A 15,948-nucleotide genomic window follows, 5' to 3' on the forward strand; every position below is an offset into this window, starting at 1 on the left:
GAGGAGGCCCACAGTAAAGATCCGAGGGTTTGAGCACCTCTCCTCCGTCGCCCTGATTTTTGAAGATTTTCTAAAGCCTTCTGAGTTTACATTCTTGTACCAAACTTTCTCACACACTTTCTGTAAATAACATTGTTTTTGCATTCCTTCACAGAGGCGGAGAAATTTGATGGACTGGTAGTTTGTCCAGTGTCATCGGAGAGGTGGCACTTTCACCCTCCAATCCACTGGCACCTTTGGAAAACTATAAATGCTGGAGTCAGAAAATAAACTTGCTTTTTTACCTTCACAATAGCAGCAGCATGCGTCATGTTTTCTCGTGTCCTATAGTGACACTCCTCCTCATGAGGACAGGCTGAGAGTTAGGTTTGTACAGCCTTGAGGAGACTCTGTGGAGACCTTATAGCACCTTTACGTCAGTACCTAATGGAACCTAAAGGAAGGCTGGAAAGGAACTTTTTAAAAGGGCATGTAGTGACAGAACAAGTGGTAATGGCTTTAAGCCAAAGAAGGTATGTTTAGATTAGCTGTTAGAAGAAATTCCTTACTGTGAGGGTGGTGAGCTGCTCTAACAGGTTGCCCAGTGTAGTTGTGGATGCCCAATCCCTGGAAGTGTTCAAGGCCAGACTGACTGGGTCTTTGAGCAACCTGGTTGGGGGATGGTGGAACTAGGTGATCTGTAAGGTCTCTTCCAACCAAAACATTCTGATTCTATTATCAGAGCTGTTCACCCAAACAGATTAACTAAATTACTGATGAATTGTTCAGAGTACAGAATTATTCATGTACAGCTAATCCCTTCAAATTTAAATTACCTGAGTATTATTCTGCTATGGATGAACTGAGATGAAAGATGTGTCTCCTAGTAACTATCATCTTCATCATAAAGTCTGTGGCTATCAACAGTATGAATTTTTTTCACCAAAAATTAATTTCCTCTGTCCAGCTCTAAAATTAACTATCTTACTGCTTATGTGATCAGACCACCAAAACAGATGTCAGTTGCTGTCTTGCCGATAAACAAACAGCTTTTATCTGCAGGATTTCCTTCTAATAAGTACTTTTCCCAGAATATGAAGGCCATATAATTTTAAGAAAGCTCTTACCTAAAACCTCCTCTGGAATTGTTAATATTTCTCCAAAGAGTGACTGTTCTGGAAAAACTTATTAGTTTCATATACCATTCTTTTTCTCTGTAAAGCAACAAGCAAATTCACAGGATTTGAATTGTTGCAGCAAGTATTGTGCTGTAAATCTATGCAATTTGCAGTAGGGCTAAGGCTTACCAGTCCCATTTTAACACTGAGGTTAAGTACAGGTAATTGTGTAACATAATATCTCCTGCTTGGGCAACTTATTGCCGTCTCTATGCCTGGTGCAACTGGAACATTTGGAAAAACTCACAGCTTTAAAGTTGAGCTGAAAAAGAATAAAGCTTTTCATTTTTGAAATTGTGACAATACTTTCAAATTTTTATTTAAGCAAATATTGGAAATCTGAGCTGTGGCACAAACTTGAATCTTTAAATAATGCAAGCTTTATATTTTCATTCTAGTGGCTTTTAATTGTAGTTTGCACATTTCACCTTTTGGATCAGTGGCACTTTGTATTTTGGGTAATTCTATTTATGAAATTTCTAGTTTTTTCATTACATAGTGACAGAGGGGAGCAAGGTAAATTCTTTCAGGTCCATATTCCTTTTTCTAACTTGAAATGCAAAAAACGTTATTTTATTTCACATCCTATTGTTTTATTTAGGATTGCCTTAGCTGCAAGTCAAATTTTGGAAAGCTAATAAATTATAAGAATGGCTTCACCCTTTCCCTTCCTCCCTCTCTGGCAACTCCCAAAGTTGTTTTTTTTTTGATGTATCAGTTAAAGATAGCCATTTATGTTATGATGGGCTCAGGAAAGACTTCCAGGCTTATTTTTTTTTTTCCAGTTGTTGTCTATTTTGCTTTAAAGAGAAATAAAACCTTATTTAGGAAAAAAATACTTTATTTTTTCAAATCATGTCTGACAGATTACAACAAAAACAAAGTACAGTAAAAAAATTACTCACATGACCTGCAAAAGTTAACAAAACAGTAAGCAAATACAGAACCTCTGTCCAAGTCCTTTTTGGGTCCAATATACATTCTTCACACTACAGAGGTAATGCCCACTTTACAGTGGCATCAGATGAAGTTTGTGAAACCATTTTAACACAGTCACTAGTATCTGCTCTCTTTATATACCAGCTTTTGACACAGTTTTATTTTCCTCCAGACACATGAAGGGTAGTCTAAAATCAAATATAAATTTCTTCCCTTGTGTCAGGAGTTCAGCAATAACTTCAACAGGTTTGCTTGAATCCACCAGAAGCCTTTCATGGGTAAATATATACAACCTGGTAGAAATTTTTTTGCATCTGTCAATCCATCTCATACAGCATTATTGGCACTTTAAAAAGGGAGCAGATGCACAAAATATGATGGTGGAACTGAATATATTTTTCTTTCTCAAAGCCTACAGCTATTTTTGCTACTTCTAACAACTAATTGTGAGCCATGTGTACAGCATGCCAAACAAACCTAAAAGGAATATAAGTGATAAGTCAAAAGCTGCCATGGAAGTTTCTCCTCCCATGCCCATGTTTGCAAAAGAGGCTAAAATAAGTTAGTATAGGCTATGATCTCTTCTACAGTATTCTAACATTAGGAAAAATAAAAGACAGATATTTCATTCTTCCTTTGAAACTGCAACCCTGAGATGAGCTCAGCTGGTTAAAGCATGGTACTAATAATGCCATGGGTCATGGGTTTCATCCCTGTATAGGCCATTCACTTAAGAGCTGGACTCAGTGATCCTTCTGGGTCCTTTCCAACTCAGACTATTTTGTGATTCTGTGAATTTAGTAAATGTAATCAGGAGTGGATCATCTGACAAATTCTACACACACACAATGTATAAACAAAGAATTGCTGTCATACCTTTAATTTTCATGCCAATATTATCTCTGCAATTACCTCAATAATCTAATATTTCCATTATGATCATTTGTTTCTCAATGCAAAGCTTGTTTTTGTTTTCCCTCTCTATCTAGACCTTTCAGAAAAAGCTATGAGTGAAATCAGTAAATACATAAAACCAGAGCACTCACCTCATTAAGGCTTGCGAGCACAATGACATGAGGCACTTGTGTCCCATTCAGTGGAATACAGTGCAAAGAGTCCCAAGTCAGCTGAGACTCCAGAGAGCCACTCCAAGCAGCACAGAATACTGGCATTGCATTTATAAATAGCACAGATCTAAATAGTCTGAAGTCATCTTTATTGTTTACATGCAGTGGGCTTGGATAACCCTGCACTGGAATCATCACAGGTCTCCATACGCCAGAGTAAGTACAGAGATAGGTGGGATTTATTAGATCTTGGCAGCATTTTCTGTCTTTCATGGATGTGAAATCTAAAAAACTGTAGATGTTTTTTATCTTATCGTTTTACTAAGGTTGCAAAATCCAATGCCAACACATGTCATTAAGACTTTCTCCCCGCCCGTGTGCTCTTCCTCAGCGGTCTTTGTTTCAATTTTAAACATGATCTGGAAGAAGCTTCTGAGGTGTCGCAGAAACTCAATTCTGAATGAGAGAAAATAATACCATTTAAGAAACAAAGCAGAAAGTCCCATAGCATTATGTACTAACACAGATTCCAGCAATGAGCATGGTGAATGAAATAAGAAAATATTGCTTAGTACAGAGAAACAGGGCTACAAGCTCCAAACACTGTTCTCACTTGTGTTGTAGAAGTAGTTAGTGAACCCTCCTGAAACCTCTGCAGTCTCTGTATAAGCAGAGAGAGGAATGGCTGGTAATACAGCAAGACAAAATGGTGAGGGAAGAAGAAAAAGAAAGGAGAGAAATGTAGCTAGGCAAGTTATTTACTCCTGGTGCTAATTCTTCATCAGGGCTATATGAACCCCACACCAACCTGTGATTCTCCTTTCCCCTGCCCAATGTATAAAGCAGAAATAAAACATAAACAGGCATAGCCAAAATATTGGGTGCATACTTTAAGAGAGATCCCAAAGCAGGTGTTTGATTTCTGACTGATTACTGTCTTCTCCACTTCTCAGTTAAATGTTTCATTAGGATTACATTCAGAGTCAGAATTCTTCCTGTTTTCTCATTTTCAGGAAAAAAAAATCCTTTCATCATTTCTGACAGAAAGGCAACAAGAAACTGAACAATCACACTGATCCTAAACAAACACTGACTGGAGGGTGAGTAACACGAAAAACTATAAAAAAAGAAAAAAACCCAAAAACACCCAAGAAAACATTTATACTGGCTTCTCCGAAAGAGGGAACATGCAATTGCACCAAAAGACTACAAAAGAAAAATTTTAATTGCTTCTGACAGAAGTTTGGACTCATCCAGTCATGGCCACAACCAAGTCTGCAGGCTTGAATAAAGATTTAATCTCCTCCAGCAACTGGTATGCGCCTTTCTTAGTTTAAAGAAACGGAATGTGGACATCCAGTTCACAGATTGGCTTGTCTGCTCTACATGCTGAAAGCATAATTGCAAGCTAATCACACATACATCATTACAGCAAATCAAGAGTAAGTATCCACAAAATGGGAAGAAGGAGAACAAAAGCCTAAGCCTGTCCCCACTGTGGCATCATGAGGACTCTGAAAGCCTCTTGGCAGCTCCTATTCACAGAAATTGTGAAGGAGTACAAGGAAAATTGCAGGAGAAAAATTGCTTTATACACTTCAGCTGGGCATGCTGCTGTTCCTGCACTCAGATATATGCATGGGAGAGGAGGAAAATGGCAGGAGCTGGAAAAAGAGAGGTCGTGTCACCTATACTGGTGTGTGCTTGGGATGATCTTACTTATCTCTGGGGCAATCTGCTAAATACCTCTGCAGGGTGAATGTGGGAACATTGCTCCCAATGCTATGTATACTTACTCCTGCACCTTCCTGGACTGATAACTGGCCTCAGCACAGACACCGGCTTTCTCATTTCTCAAAAGGACTAACAGCTGAAAGGAAGAACTGAAAAGCAACTTTTCTTCCATGTCTCCCCAGCTGCAAGGTTTCTGGTTGCAGCTATAGTAGGCAAATGGCCTTAGGCTGGCACGAATGCTTCAGTAAAGTTGACAGACAACAAGCTCTGTATCAGCCTTCTTCTTAGCTGGGTCCTTTCACAGACTCTGTCAGTGTGACAAGAAAGCAGCCAAGCCCAAACAGCACGAGTGGCATGCTGAACTGCAAGGAGGGCACAAAATACACTGTAAAAATTACAGAGGCCATATAGAGCCAGAGACTCAGGGAAAAATCCTAAAAGGTGATCAGGAAACTCTGCAACATGTTGGTGGGATCAGTTCAGCCCATACCTCTCTTTGCATGTTGCTGGGCTACCCTGCATCTCTGCCTCTTCTCCCTTTTGAATAAAGGCAGAGTGAGAAAAATATCAGCCCCTATATACATGGGAAAGGCTCTCTGGGGTGCGAGCAAGGGGAAGGCTGCCTGGGGACACCAGGGGAGAATGTAGAAGTAGCAAAAGGCCAGGTTTGTCTTGTACCAGTGGAAGCACAAGTGGTACTAGCTCTGAAAATAGAAGAGAAAGAGGCAGTAAAGTAGGGGTTTGAGACAGAAAGCAGGAAAGAAATGCAGAAAGCTGTATTAGCTCTGAGGTTGGTCTGGGTCGCAGGTGAGCACCTCACATAATAGTGCAGGCTGCGCCAACCACACAGGCACAGGGTGGAGGACTGAGGGAGGGGATGAAAGGTACAAAGAAGGTTTATTTTGCTGAAAATTTACTCTCTGTGTTCAGGCAAGAACAAGGCAGCAGCCAAACAGAGCTGCTCCTTAGGTGCAGAGACAGCTACATGAGTCACATTGGAAGCCTTACAGCCAAAAACAACAAGAGTAAGAGGCCTGTTTATTTAAGTGCACTCTTTTCCCCAAAGCCTGCTAAGAATTACCAAGAAGTACACAAGAACTTCACATATTGGGCAAAGCAACCAACTAACAGACCAGTGTGAGAGAAGAGTTGTGCACCAGCAGCGCATTCTTGGTTCAGTTGCACTAGGGCGCGCACAGGGCTTTACCTGCTAGCAGTGGCAGCCCCAGCACTGCTCTCCTGAGTCCTGCCAGAGACCTTCCCAGGAGACAGACTGAGGAACTGGGGGTGGGCATCCCCAGTCAGGAGAATAACTGAAAGTGTCAGCTTGGCTGGGCAGAGGCACCCTAATCCCACCTCTTGAAGCCCCTAAACCCTTGCAAAGCCATGGATTGGGGCACTCAGGCTTTTGGGGCACAACAGGCTTTCCTGTTGCTGTCCTTCACATACCCCTGGCTCATGCTCATCCAGCTGCATGCAGACAGGTCTGTTCTGCCAGACTGATCTCTGTGAGTTAGTGGGATGGCCAGCACCCTGCATTTGATTTTAAGTTCAGCTTGACAGAAAGGAACTTGCTTCTGTGAAATATGAATACTAAGAAAGGGGTAATGCAGAGCAGCTCTGGTCATGCAGTCTGTTAGCCCCGTTGCCACTCAGGACAGCCCTGCTCATGGTGCTGCCTGCATTTCCATTCCCCATTGTTAGCTGAGGCAATGGATATCTCCTGTGAAAACAGGAAGTTTCCTCATTCAAATGGACATGTTCCAAAGCATTTTGTCCAAATGGGATGCTCTCAGCAGCCAGCTGAACTGTCACATTCACGCTATATTATGCTGGACAAGGAAGCCAATAACATAGCTTTTAAATAACTTCTAATAAATAGATTCTGTAGGGTGAAAGTGTTAAATACACCTTTCTGTGACAAGGAGATGTCACAGCTCTGAAAGAAAAGAAGGGACAAGGACATGGAACATGACAATACTGCAATTTACTTCATAAGCTTGTGTATCCAATGAGCTGCTTGGGAGCCAAATTTACCAGTCCTTTATAAACAGCCCTAGTTGAGGGCATAAAATGTTGTTGAAAACATAAAAAGATGCATTCTATCTGAACAGATCCTCACAGGATTGATGAGTCACAGATTCTCACAGAATCATAGATATTACAATGTGCTGCTTCAGTATGTGTACTCCTGACCTTTATCCCTGCTGCATACACCTAGCTTGGAAGAAGTGACATCCCATCAACTTGAACTCAGCCTGCTTACAAAATAAACTAGTCCATTTGCTTGATTTTCACAGAACAAAAAAAGCATAAAAAATTTAAAAATACTCACAATGACAAGTGATTGGATTGTCTCATATGCTTAACTGCACACTTCAAATCTAATATCCACCTAATATCTACTCTTCTGAAACCTTCCACATGAATACTTACTTTACAGGGGTTTACTTCCCCTTTGTGCAATGGGACACTTCCCTGTTTTCCCCTCAAAATCTGATGAATGTTATTTCCAAGGTATCAGGAGTTGAGAAGAGCAGTTAGGTAATTTTTAGCTCTCATGTGATGGCACCACCATTCTTCAGTTATCACAGTACTGTACCTTTCACGTATACAGCACCGGTACCATGATAACCGAAAAAGGACAGTTCATACTCTTATTATTTGATGCCATTGCCAGATAAACAAACCTCCCTTTATCTGACTAAAGAATAACTGCTCAGTCTCTAGAAATAACTGTGATCTAGTAAATCCCTTAAAAGTCTGAGAAATTAAATTTTTGATGAATTGTTTTGATAAATTTGTTTTGATAAACTGTTTTTGATAATTTGATAATTTTGATAATTTAACCTAACCAGTTTCTCCTAGACCTCAATTAGGCCACTGCTGTGAAAGATAATAAGAAGTATTTTTATAAATACATTAAAAACTAAAGGAAGGCCATGCAAAATCTCCATGCCTTACTGGATGTGGAAGGGAACATTGTCATCAAGGAAAAGGAAAAGGAAAATCTCCATCATGTAGCATCAGTCCTGGCTAACTGAGCAGGTCCCAGAGGACTGGAAGTTGGCCAGTGTGATGCTCATACCAGCAAGGTCAGAAGGAGGACCCAGGGAACTACAGTAATAGCTCATGGCTTTGATGGGTACCCTCTTCACTGGGTAAAAAATAGTTTGTATGGCTGGGCCTAGAGATTAGTGGTGCATGGAGTTACATCCAGTTGGTGGCCAGTGACCAGTGGTGTTCCCAGGCCTCAGTACTGGGGCCAGTTCTGTTTAATATCTCCATCAGTGATGTGGATGAGGGGATTGAGTGCACCCTCAGTCAGATTCAGATGACACCAAGTTGGGTGGGAGTACTGGAGGGCAGGAAGGCTCTGCAGAGGGATCTGGACAGGCTGGATCATGGGCCAAGGCCAGTGGTGTGAGGTTCAACAAGGCCCAGTGCTGGGTCCTGCCCTGGGGTCACAACAACCCCAGGCAGTGCCACAGGCTGGGGCAGAGTGGCTGCAGAGCTGCCCACAGGAAAAGGCCCTGGGGGTGCTGGTGACAGCAGCTGAACATGAGCCAGCAGTGCCCAGGTGGCCAAGGAAGCCAATGGCATCCTGGCCTGTACCAGCAATAGTGTGGCCAGCAGGAGCAGGGCAGGGATGGACCCTCTGTACTCAGCACTGGTGAGGCCACACTTTGAATCGTGTGTTCAGTTTTGGGCCCCTCACACCAAGAAGGACATTGAGATGCTGGAGCATGCCCAGAGAAGGGCAAGAGAGCTGGGGAAGGGTCTGGAGTACAAGTCTTGTGAGGAACAGCTGAGGGAGCTTGGGGTGTTTCACCTGGAGAAAAAAGGAGGCTCAGGGGAGACCTTATTGCTCTCTACAACTGCCTGAAAGGAGGCTGTAGACCGGTGAGGGTTTGGTTTTTTCTCCCAGCAAAGAAGTGACAGGATTAGAGGAAATCGCCTCAAGCTGCACCAGTGTAGGTTCAGGTTGGACATCAGGAAGAGTTTTTTCCCTGCAAGGGTTGTTAAGAATTTAAATGGGCCACCCATGGTGGTGGTGGAGTCACAATCTGGGGAAGTGTTAAAGAAACAACCAGATCTAGCATCACTAGTTGAGAAATAGTCCATTAGTTCAGTCAAAAGTTGGTCTTTATCTTAGATGTCTTTTCCAACCTTGATAATTCTGTGATTCTGTAACCTGTGTTTACAACTAGCAATATAAGAAATTAATTTCTTTTCTATCTTCTGAACAACTACCAGCTACAGACAAAGCTTTAGTAAAAACTGAAACTGAAGGACCAGATAGAATTTTGCTGCCCAATAAAACCTTGAAATAACACATAGCTCCATGAATTGAAGTCTTAAGCTGTTTCATAGGAAAAATTCTAGAGTTTGGCTAGCCATTTGAAATACAACAATTAATGACACAGCTACAGAGAGATCACTAGGGAAAATATAGTAGTGTACACTAAGCAACAAAAAGCCAACTGATGTACACATACATTCCAGGTCAAGAATCATCAATAAACCCTGTCTCTGCAATTCTCAGAAACAGGAATAATATAGAGCAGTAAGGGACTTATTTAACATGTAGAAACAAACCCTAGGCAACTTACACCAGTTGTCTCATTTGAAGTCAGGTACAAGTTGTTCTATTTGTTACCACTGGCAAAGTCTTCCATATATAAGAATAGCTGTGCAATAAAACTAGTGAATTAAAACAAGACTGTGTAATTAAACTGAACAAAACAACTTACGTGTATGGAGACAGAGGTCCCAACAGGACTTTGGAAACATCCCGCTGTCCAAGGGTCATAAGGAGCAGAGCAAGACTCTGATTTGTTGAATCTACACAGCCTCCCTGCAAACCAAAATGTTTTAATAATTAATCTCTGTACAAACCAGAAATTTGGATAGGAGGAGCATAACAAAGGCAAAAGATACACTTAAAAGGGTGAAATACCACTCCCAATTTTTAAGGGCCAAGAAGATAAAAATCTAGATTTTTTTTAACAATGACAAATTAATTTCACATGGCAGGCTGGGAAAAGAACAGAACTAAAACAAAACCCATAAGAAGGTCACATTAAACATCCCTCCTAATCTGTTATAACATTTCAGAATGTAAACACTGAAGAATTTTTTGCAGTAAATTGAAAAGAGGTTTTAGTTTTACTTCACATGCATCTGAAGATCCATGAATTCCAGCACTTTATGATAATAGTTACATTTAGACAAATAGTTCAGTGTTAGCAAGTGCAAAACAGCAAGTTGAAAGTTATTTAGCACTTATCCACAAAAACCCTTGCTGCCAACTTTTGCGGGTTTACACTTGTAAAACATTTCCCCTCCATAATTAAAACAGAAGATTGTTTTTATTGCTAAGTGGAAGAGCCATACATAAAATTAAGTAGAACCACACACACTCTTGTACATATTTGACTGTAGTAAATCATATGAAAGTGCATGTAGTAAATCACATGTTCTGTATGTGGAAGGTGTTTACTATGATGCATACATTAATTAGAACTGGAAGGCCAGAATTAGAAATAAGAATTGTTTACAAAGCTGGAATATAAATTTAAAGGGATACTTTCAGTCAAGGCTGCTGTAGAGAGCAGCCACATGAAATCTGTGAACAGTTTTCTGCTGCATGAGGCCTAATGCTAAGTCCTCTGAATAGGCTCTCTGGGGAGACTGAAACTAAAACCTTACCTTTTTAAAAACAAATTCTTTAATGAGGTAAACTGACAGCTACCTCTGTTGACAAGGAAGGTAACATATCATAATTTCAAGACATAACACTATCCAAGAAGACAAGGGAGAAAATATATTTTGGACTGCATAGATTAAGAGAATCAGCCAATGTGACAGCCTCAGCACATTTACTCAGTGAGATGCAGAAAGGGAGAGCCTTTCCAAGGGGGAATACTGAAGACTTAATTTTCAAGATGGCCTTGCTTCTGTGTGACAAGCCACAGCTCCATTCTTCTGAAAAAACGTCTGTGCATTACATGCAATGAACTACAGCACAGCGAAATAAATAGCTCTATCATGTTCACTACCATGACCCAACTCCTAAAACATACTCTTACAGCACTACTTGCCCTCTTAACTGTGTGAACTTGTCATACCAAAATGAAGTTCACATACTCAACCTAATGCTGCCTATAGGACTGATAAAAATTTTGCTTTATCTTGAGTGAACAGAATTTGCTGGTGCAATCTAAAGCCACAGATCGCACCAGTTATATTTGCCAATGAGAAACACATACCAGAAGCAGATAAGAGTTTGGTAAGGAGTATTCCTGATACTGGACTTTCTGTAGTTGTAGTTTGGTTAGTAATTCAAAATGCTCCTTCTTACTTGGATGAAAACTTCACATTTTCTGAGCTTGTTTCGTTTCTCTACAGCCAAAAACATTATAAAGTATCTACTTTTATAACCCAATTTGTACAAAAGCTTCAATCAGCATGGAGACAAACATATCCTAAGAAATAAATCAAAACACAATGCACCCATCATATCTTGACTGCTTACATAAGCTCCCTTGCTGCAGTGAGTCAGTCTTCTCCAGTACTGCTGTGTGGTGGCAATCTGTTACGCCCATTTGTGGCGGTGTCCCCCTAGAGGCACTCTATGATCTCCTCAGGAATTCTCATTAGACATTGACCTTGATTAATGGCTCCTGGGCAGTTAAGTTCCTGTTTAGCTTACTAGAAACAGTCAGCTCCTAGGAAGTTCTGCCCAACAAACAGCTGTTTTCTAATGGACAGCCTTGGAACATTATTTTTATCTAAATCATAGCCCAGGTGGAACAATACTATTGTTACTGCACCTTTTGATGAAAATTCCAGTAACAACTGACCCAGATTGTGGCCAGAATGGAGAATGACAGAAAGTTAAAGCCAAGCATCTCACAACCCTACAGGCAGTAGTACTAAGTGAGGGTCTTTGAGTTCTCCAAGGCCAAAGCAGGCTGCACCAGCACCTCCCTGGAAGTGGTACACCTCTTGAAACTCAACAACCCTCAAGTCTTCAGTACTTGGAGAACAATCACCAAAAGCTGTTGACAGGACCTGCGCTGATACATTCAACCCTCAAAGCTTAACCCTTCAAGTGTTTACAGGTAGAAAGCCATCTGACATATTTTACTAAACCTGAGGGGAATTTTTAACCTTTTTATATACATCTTTATGTCTATGTGTGTGCATGTATGAATTGATTTAAATATACTACAGCAAACGTAGTATGAATGTTGCCATCTCTTAATTTTCAACTAAGTTACTACTAAGCTTATAGAAAATCTTACTGAATCATTTTGTAAATGTTAGTCACAGAATCACAGAATGGTTAAAATTGGAAGGGATCACAGCAGGTCAGCTGGTCCAACCTCCCTGCTCAAGCAGAATCGCCCCATGTAATCCATGGCACTGGATTACATCCAGATTGTTCTTGAGTATCTCCAGTGCGCGAGACTCCACAACCTCTCTGAGCAACCTATTCCAGTATGCAACCACCTGCACTGTAAAGGATATGTAAAAATATCTTCCTCATATCTAGGTGGGACTTCCTGTGCATAATTTATTTCTGTTGCCTCTTGCCCTATTGCCTAGCACCACCAAGAAAAGCTTAGATCCTTCTTCCTGGCACTCTCCCCTGAGATGTATCAATAAGGTCCCCGCTCAGCCACCTCTTCTCAACACCAAACAGGTGCAGCTCGCTTGGCCTTTCCTTGTAAGAGAGATGTTCCAGTCCTTTAATCATCTTTGTCATCTCCTCTAGATTGCTCTAGGAGCACTATGTCTCTCTTGTCCTGAGAACTGAACACAGCATTCCATATGTGGCTTCACCAGGGCTGAGTAGAGTGGCAGGATCAACTCCCTCAACCTGCTGTCAGTGCTCTTCCTAATGCACCCCAGGATATCATTGGCCTTCTTGGCCACCAGGACACACTGTTGGTTCATGGACAGCGTGTTGTCCCCCAGGATACAGAGAGCTATTCCCCAGTGGGTCAGTTCCCAGCCTCTGCTAGTGCCCAGGGTTGTTCTTCCCCAGGTGCAGAACCCTGCATTCACCTTTGCTGAATTTCAGGAATTTCTTCTCTGCCCATCCCTCCACCCTGTCAAGACCCTTCTGAAGGGCTGCACGGCCCTCTGGGGTATCTGCCACTGCTCCCAGCTTTGTGTTGTGAGTGAATTCATTGAGAAAACATTTGTGCATTTGTTCAAGTTATTGGTGGAGAAGTTAAACAATACTGGACCAGTATTGAACTTTGGGGACACCGCTAGTGACAGGCCTCCAGACAGACCCTACGCTACTGACTACGACTCCTTGGGATCTCCCATTCAGCTGGTTCTTAATCCACCTCCCTGTCCACTCATCTAATCCACACTTCCTAAATTTGTCTATAAAGACGTTGTGAGAGACAGTATCAAAAGCCTTGCTGAAGTCAAGGTAGACAATATCCACTGCTTTTCCTTCATCCATTCATCTTGTTGTTTCATTATAGAAGAGAAGCAGGTCAGTCAAGTATGATTTACCTTTAATGAATCCATGCTGACTACTCCTGTTCACTTTCTTGTCTTCCATGTGGATAGAAATGGCCTCCAGAAACATCATGTATTGATGTGAGGCTGACTGTCTGGTGGTTTCCTGGGTCCTTCTTTCCCTTTTTATTCCCAGTGTGGTATTTGCTTCCTTCTAGTCCTCAGGCACTTCTCCTGATCACCACAGCATTTCAAAGATGGTTGTAAATTGCCCACCTTGGTGTCTATCAGCTGTCTCAGCACTTGTGGGTGCATTCCATCAGGGCCCATGGACTTGTGGATGCCAGGTTTGCCTGACTCCAACTCAGTCCTCCTTAAGCAAGGGAAAGTCTTCCTTCAACCCTTTCTTCTCCCTAGTCTCCTGGGTCAGAGATCCCTGAGGGCTGGTCTTGTCAGTGATGACTCTGCCTCCTCTGTATCCTTTGCTAATAGGGCCCCACTTTCATTTAGTATCAGACTTATAATTATCCTTTTTCCTTTTGTTATTGATGTATCTGAAAAATCCTTTCTTGTTGTCCTTGACATTTTTTGCCAGTCTTAATTCCAGGTGGACCTTGGCTTTCCTTGTCTCTTTTCTACATACTCTGACAACCTCTCTATATTAATCCTAGTTACCTGACGCTGCTTCCAGTTCCTGTGAATTTCCTGCTTATCCTTGATAATGAGAGGAGTTCTTTATTTATCCATCAGATCTCTTGCCCTTTGCCCAATTTCTTGAACATTTGGAAGCATTGTTCTTGAGCCTGGAGGAAACGATTCTTGAATATCAGCCAACTCTCTTGGACCCCTCAGGGTCTCTTGGACCCTGAGAGGCTTGTTTTCATGCCATTCTCCATTAAGATCTCCCTGCAGAAGCTAAAGTTAGCTCTCCTGAAGTCTGTGGTTGTCTTGTGGAAGTCTGTACTTGCTGCCCTGCTTTCTCCTCATCTGATGAGGAGATGAATCATGAATTCCATACTCTCATGGTCACACCTCCAGCAAGGCCTTCCCTGTTTGTTAGTATCAGTTGAGCAGCACACCATTGCCTGGGGGATCCTCCACTACCTGTGTCAGGAAATTGTCATCCATCATCCATGCTTTCCAGGAACCTCCTGGGCTTTGTGTTTCAGTGTGCTGGTTCTGCAGCAAATGTCAGGGGAATAAAGTCCCCCAGAAGAACCAGAGCCTGTGACTTGGAGGCTGCTTCATGCTGCCTGTAGATGGCCTCATTTACTTTCTCCTCCTGATCAGGCAGCAAACACCCTTACTAGTCTGCCCTTTTATCCTGACCCATAAGCCCATTGTCCTCACCAAGACAGAGTTAATACTGTCAGGGCTGTCTCTCCTGAACAGGGTGTAGCCCTTCATGCCAACATTCCAGTAACATGAACTATCCCACCATGTCTCTGTCACTGCAATAAGATCAAAGCCCTGTGACTGCATGCAGGTCTTTAGCTCATCTTGTTTGTTCCTCATACTGCGTGCACTGGTGCACATGCACTTATAGAAGAATTTGATTGGGTCAGCATTCCAGTAGTCAGTGATTAAATGCTGCTACATTCTTTAGACAAACTGTTGATCAAGTCTGAGGCTACATTTTGCAAGGGATCCACTTCTGTGACCCAGAGGGAGGACCTCCCTTACCTCTTTTGCAGCCTTATCATTTTCCACCCTTACCCTTTTTGCATTCCCGTTCTCTGCATAAATCACTGTAGATTCACTCTAACCCAATTTTTCTTTGCATGCTTCATCTATGTAATAAGCAATAGTGAACTTTGCCATCAAAATTTGTGGCACGTCAACAATTTATACAAAAACTTACTTCTGACAATACTTTTGCCAGAGATTTAAGTGATCTAAACCACTCATTTGCAACACCATTCCTACAAAGGCAGTTCCCAGACAGTGACATTAAGTGATTGCGTGTAATCTAATGACTGAACAGTAACTTCTGCCAAGTGAAGGACTTAACATTCCCAAGGAGGCCAAGTTTTTTTCTATCAATCCACCTGCCACTTACTCAAGAGTCAAAAATTAGAAACAACCCTCCCAAAAGAAATGGGATGGGCAAAGTCAAAGCCAAGGTACATTTGTTCCAAAATAGCTGGCACTCGTTACCAATGTAGAATGCAGCTTCTAGACTGTATTAATTCAGTCTATGGCAGTTTCTCTATTATTGTTTACACTGACTACAGAGCCAGATCCAGCTAGTTGTGACAATTAGACACAGATCCCTTAAAATCCCATCCACTTTTAAATGTTGTACAAATACTAGAGCTGACAGGTACATACAAGTATCACAACTCTGCGTATTGGACAACAGTGTTTCAAAAAGGTTTTTTTCTTATGAGCTTGAGCCCAGCTTTGATTGGGTGTTAGTTATATTTTGGGATACACACAATTTCCTCCCTTACCTGTGTGGTACGTATTTGCAGGACTCAATAATTTGTTATGCAAAGGGCAACAATTTATTGCAGAGGGCTTGTATTTTGGTTTTTGGGATTTGGGTTTTTTTTCCAGAAGAA

At 41.6% G+C, this 15,948-nt stretch overlaps 1 protein-coding gene across 1 annotated transcript in view; it reads right to left on the minus strand.

Annotated features, from left to right (window-relative positions):
• Positions 1-1,977: 1,977 nt before the first annotated feature.
• Positions 1,978-15,948, minus strand: part of RCL1 (RNA terminal phosphate cyclase like 1) — a 32,931-nt gene continuing 18,960 nt past the window's right edge. Inside the window, exons 8-9 of the mRNA XM_054004277.1 lie at positions 9,652-9,755; positions 1,978-3,619 (exon numbers count right to left, since the gene is read on the minus strand). Coding sequence (XP_053860252.1) covers positions 3,469-3,619; positions 9,652-9,755 — 255 coding nt within the window. The 3' untranslated portion in view covers positions 1,978-3,468. The remainder of the gene's footprint in view (positions 3,620-9,651; positions 9,756-15,948) is intronic.

The sequence above is a fragment of the Vidua macroura genome, chromosome Z, assembly GCF_024509145.1.
Source record: "Vidua macroura isolate BioBank_ID:100142 chromosome Z, ASM2450914v1, whole genome shotgun sequence".
In the NCBI taxonomy this organism is placed as follows: Eukaryota; Metazoa; Chordata; class Aves; order Passeriformes; family Viduidae; genus Vidua; species Vidua macroura.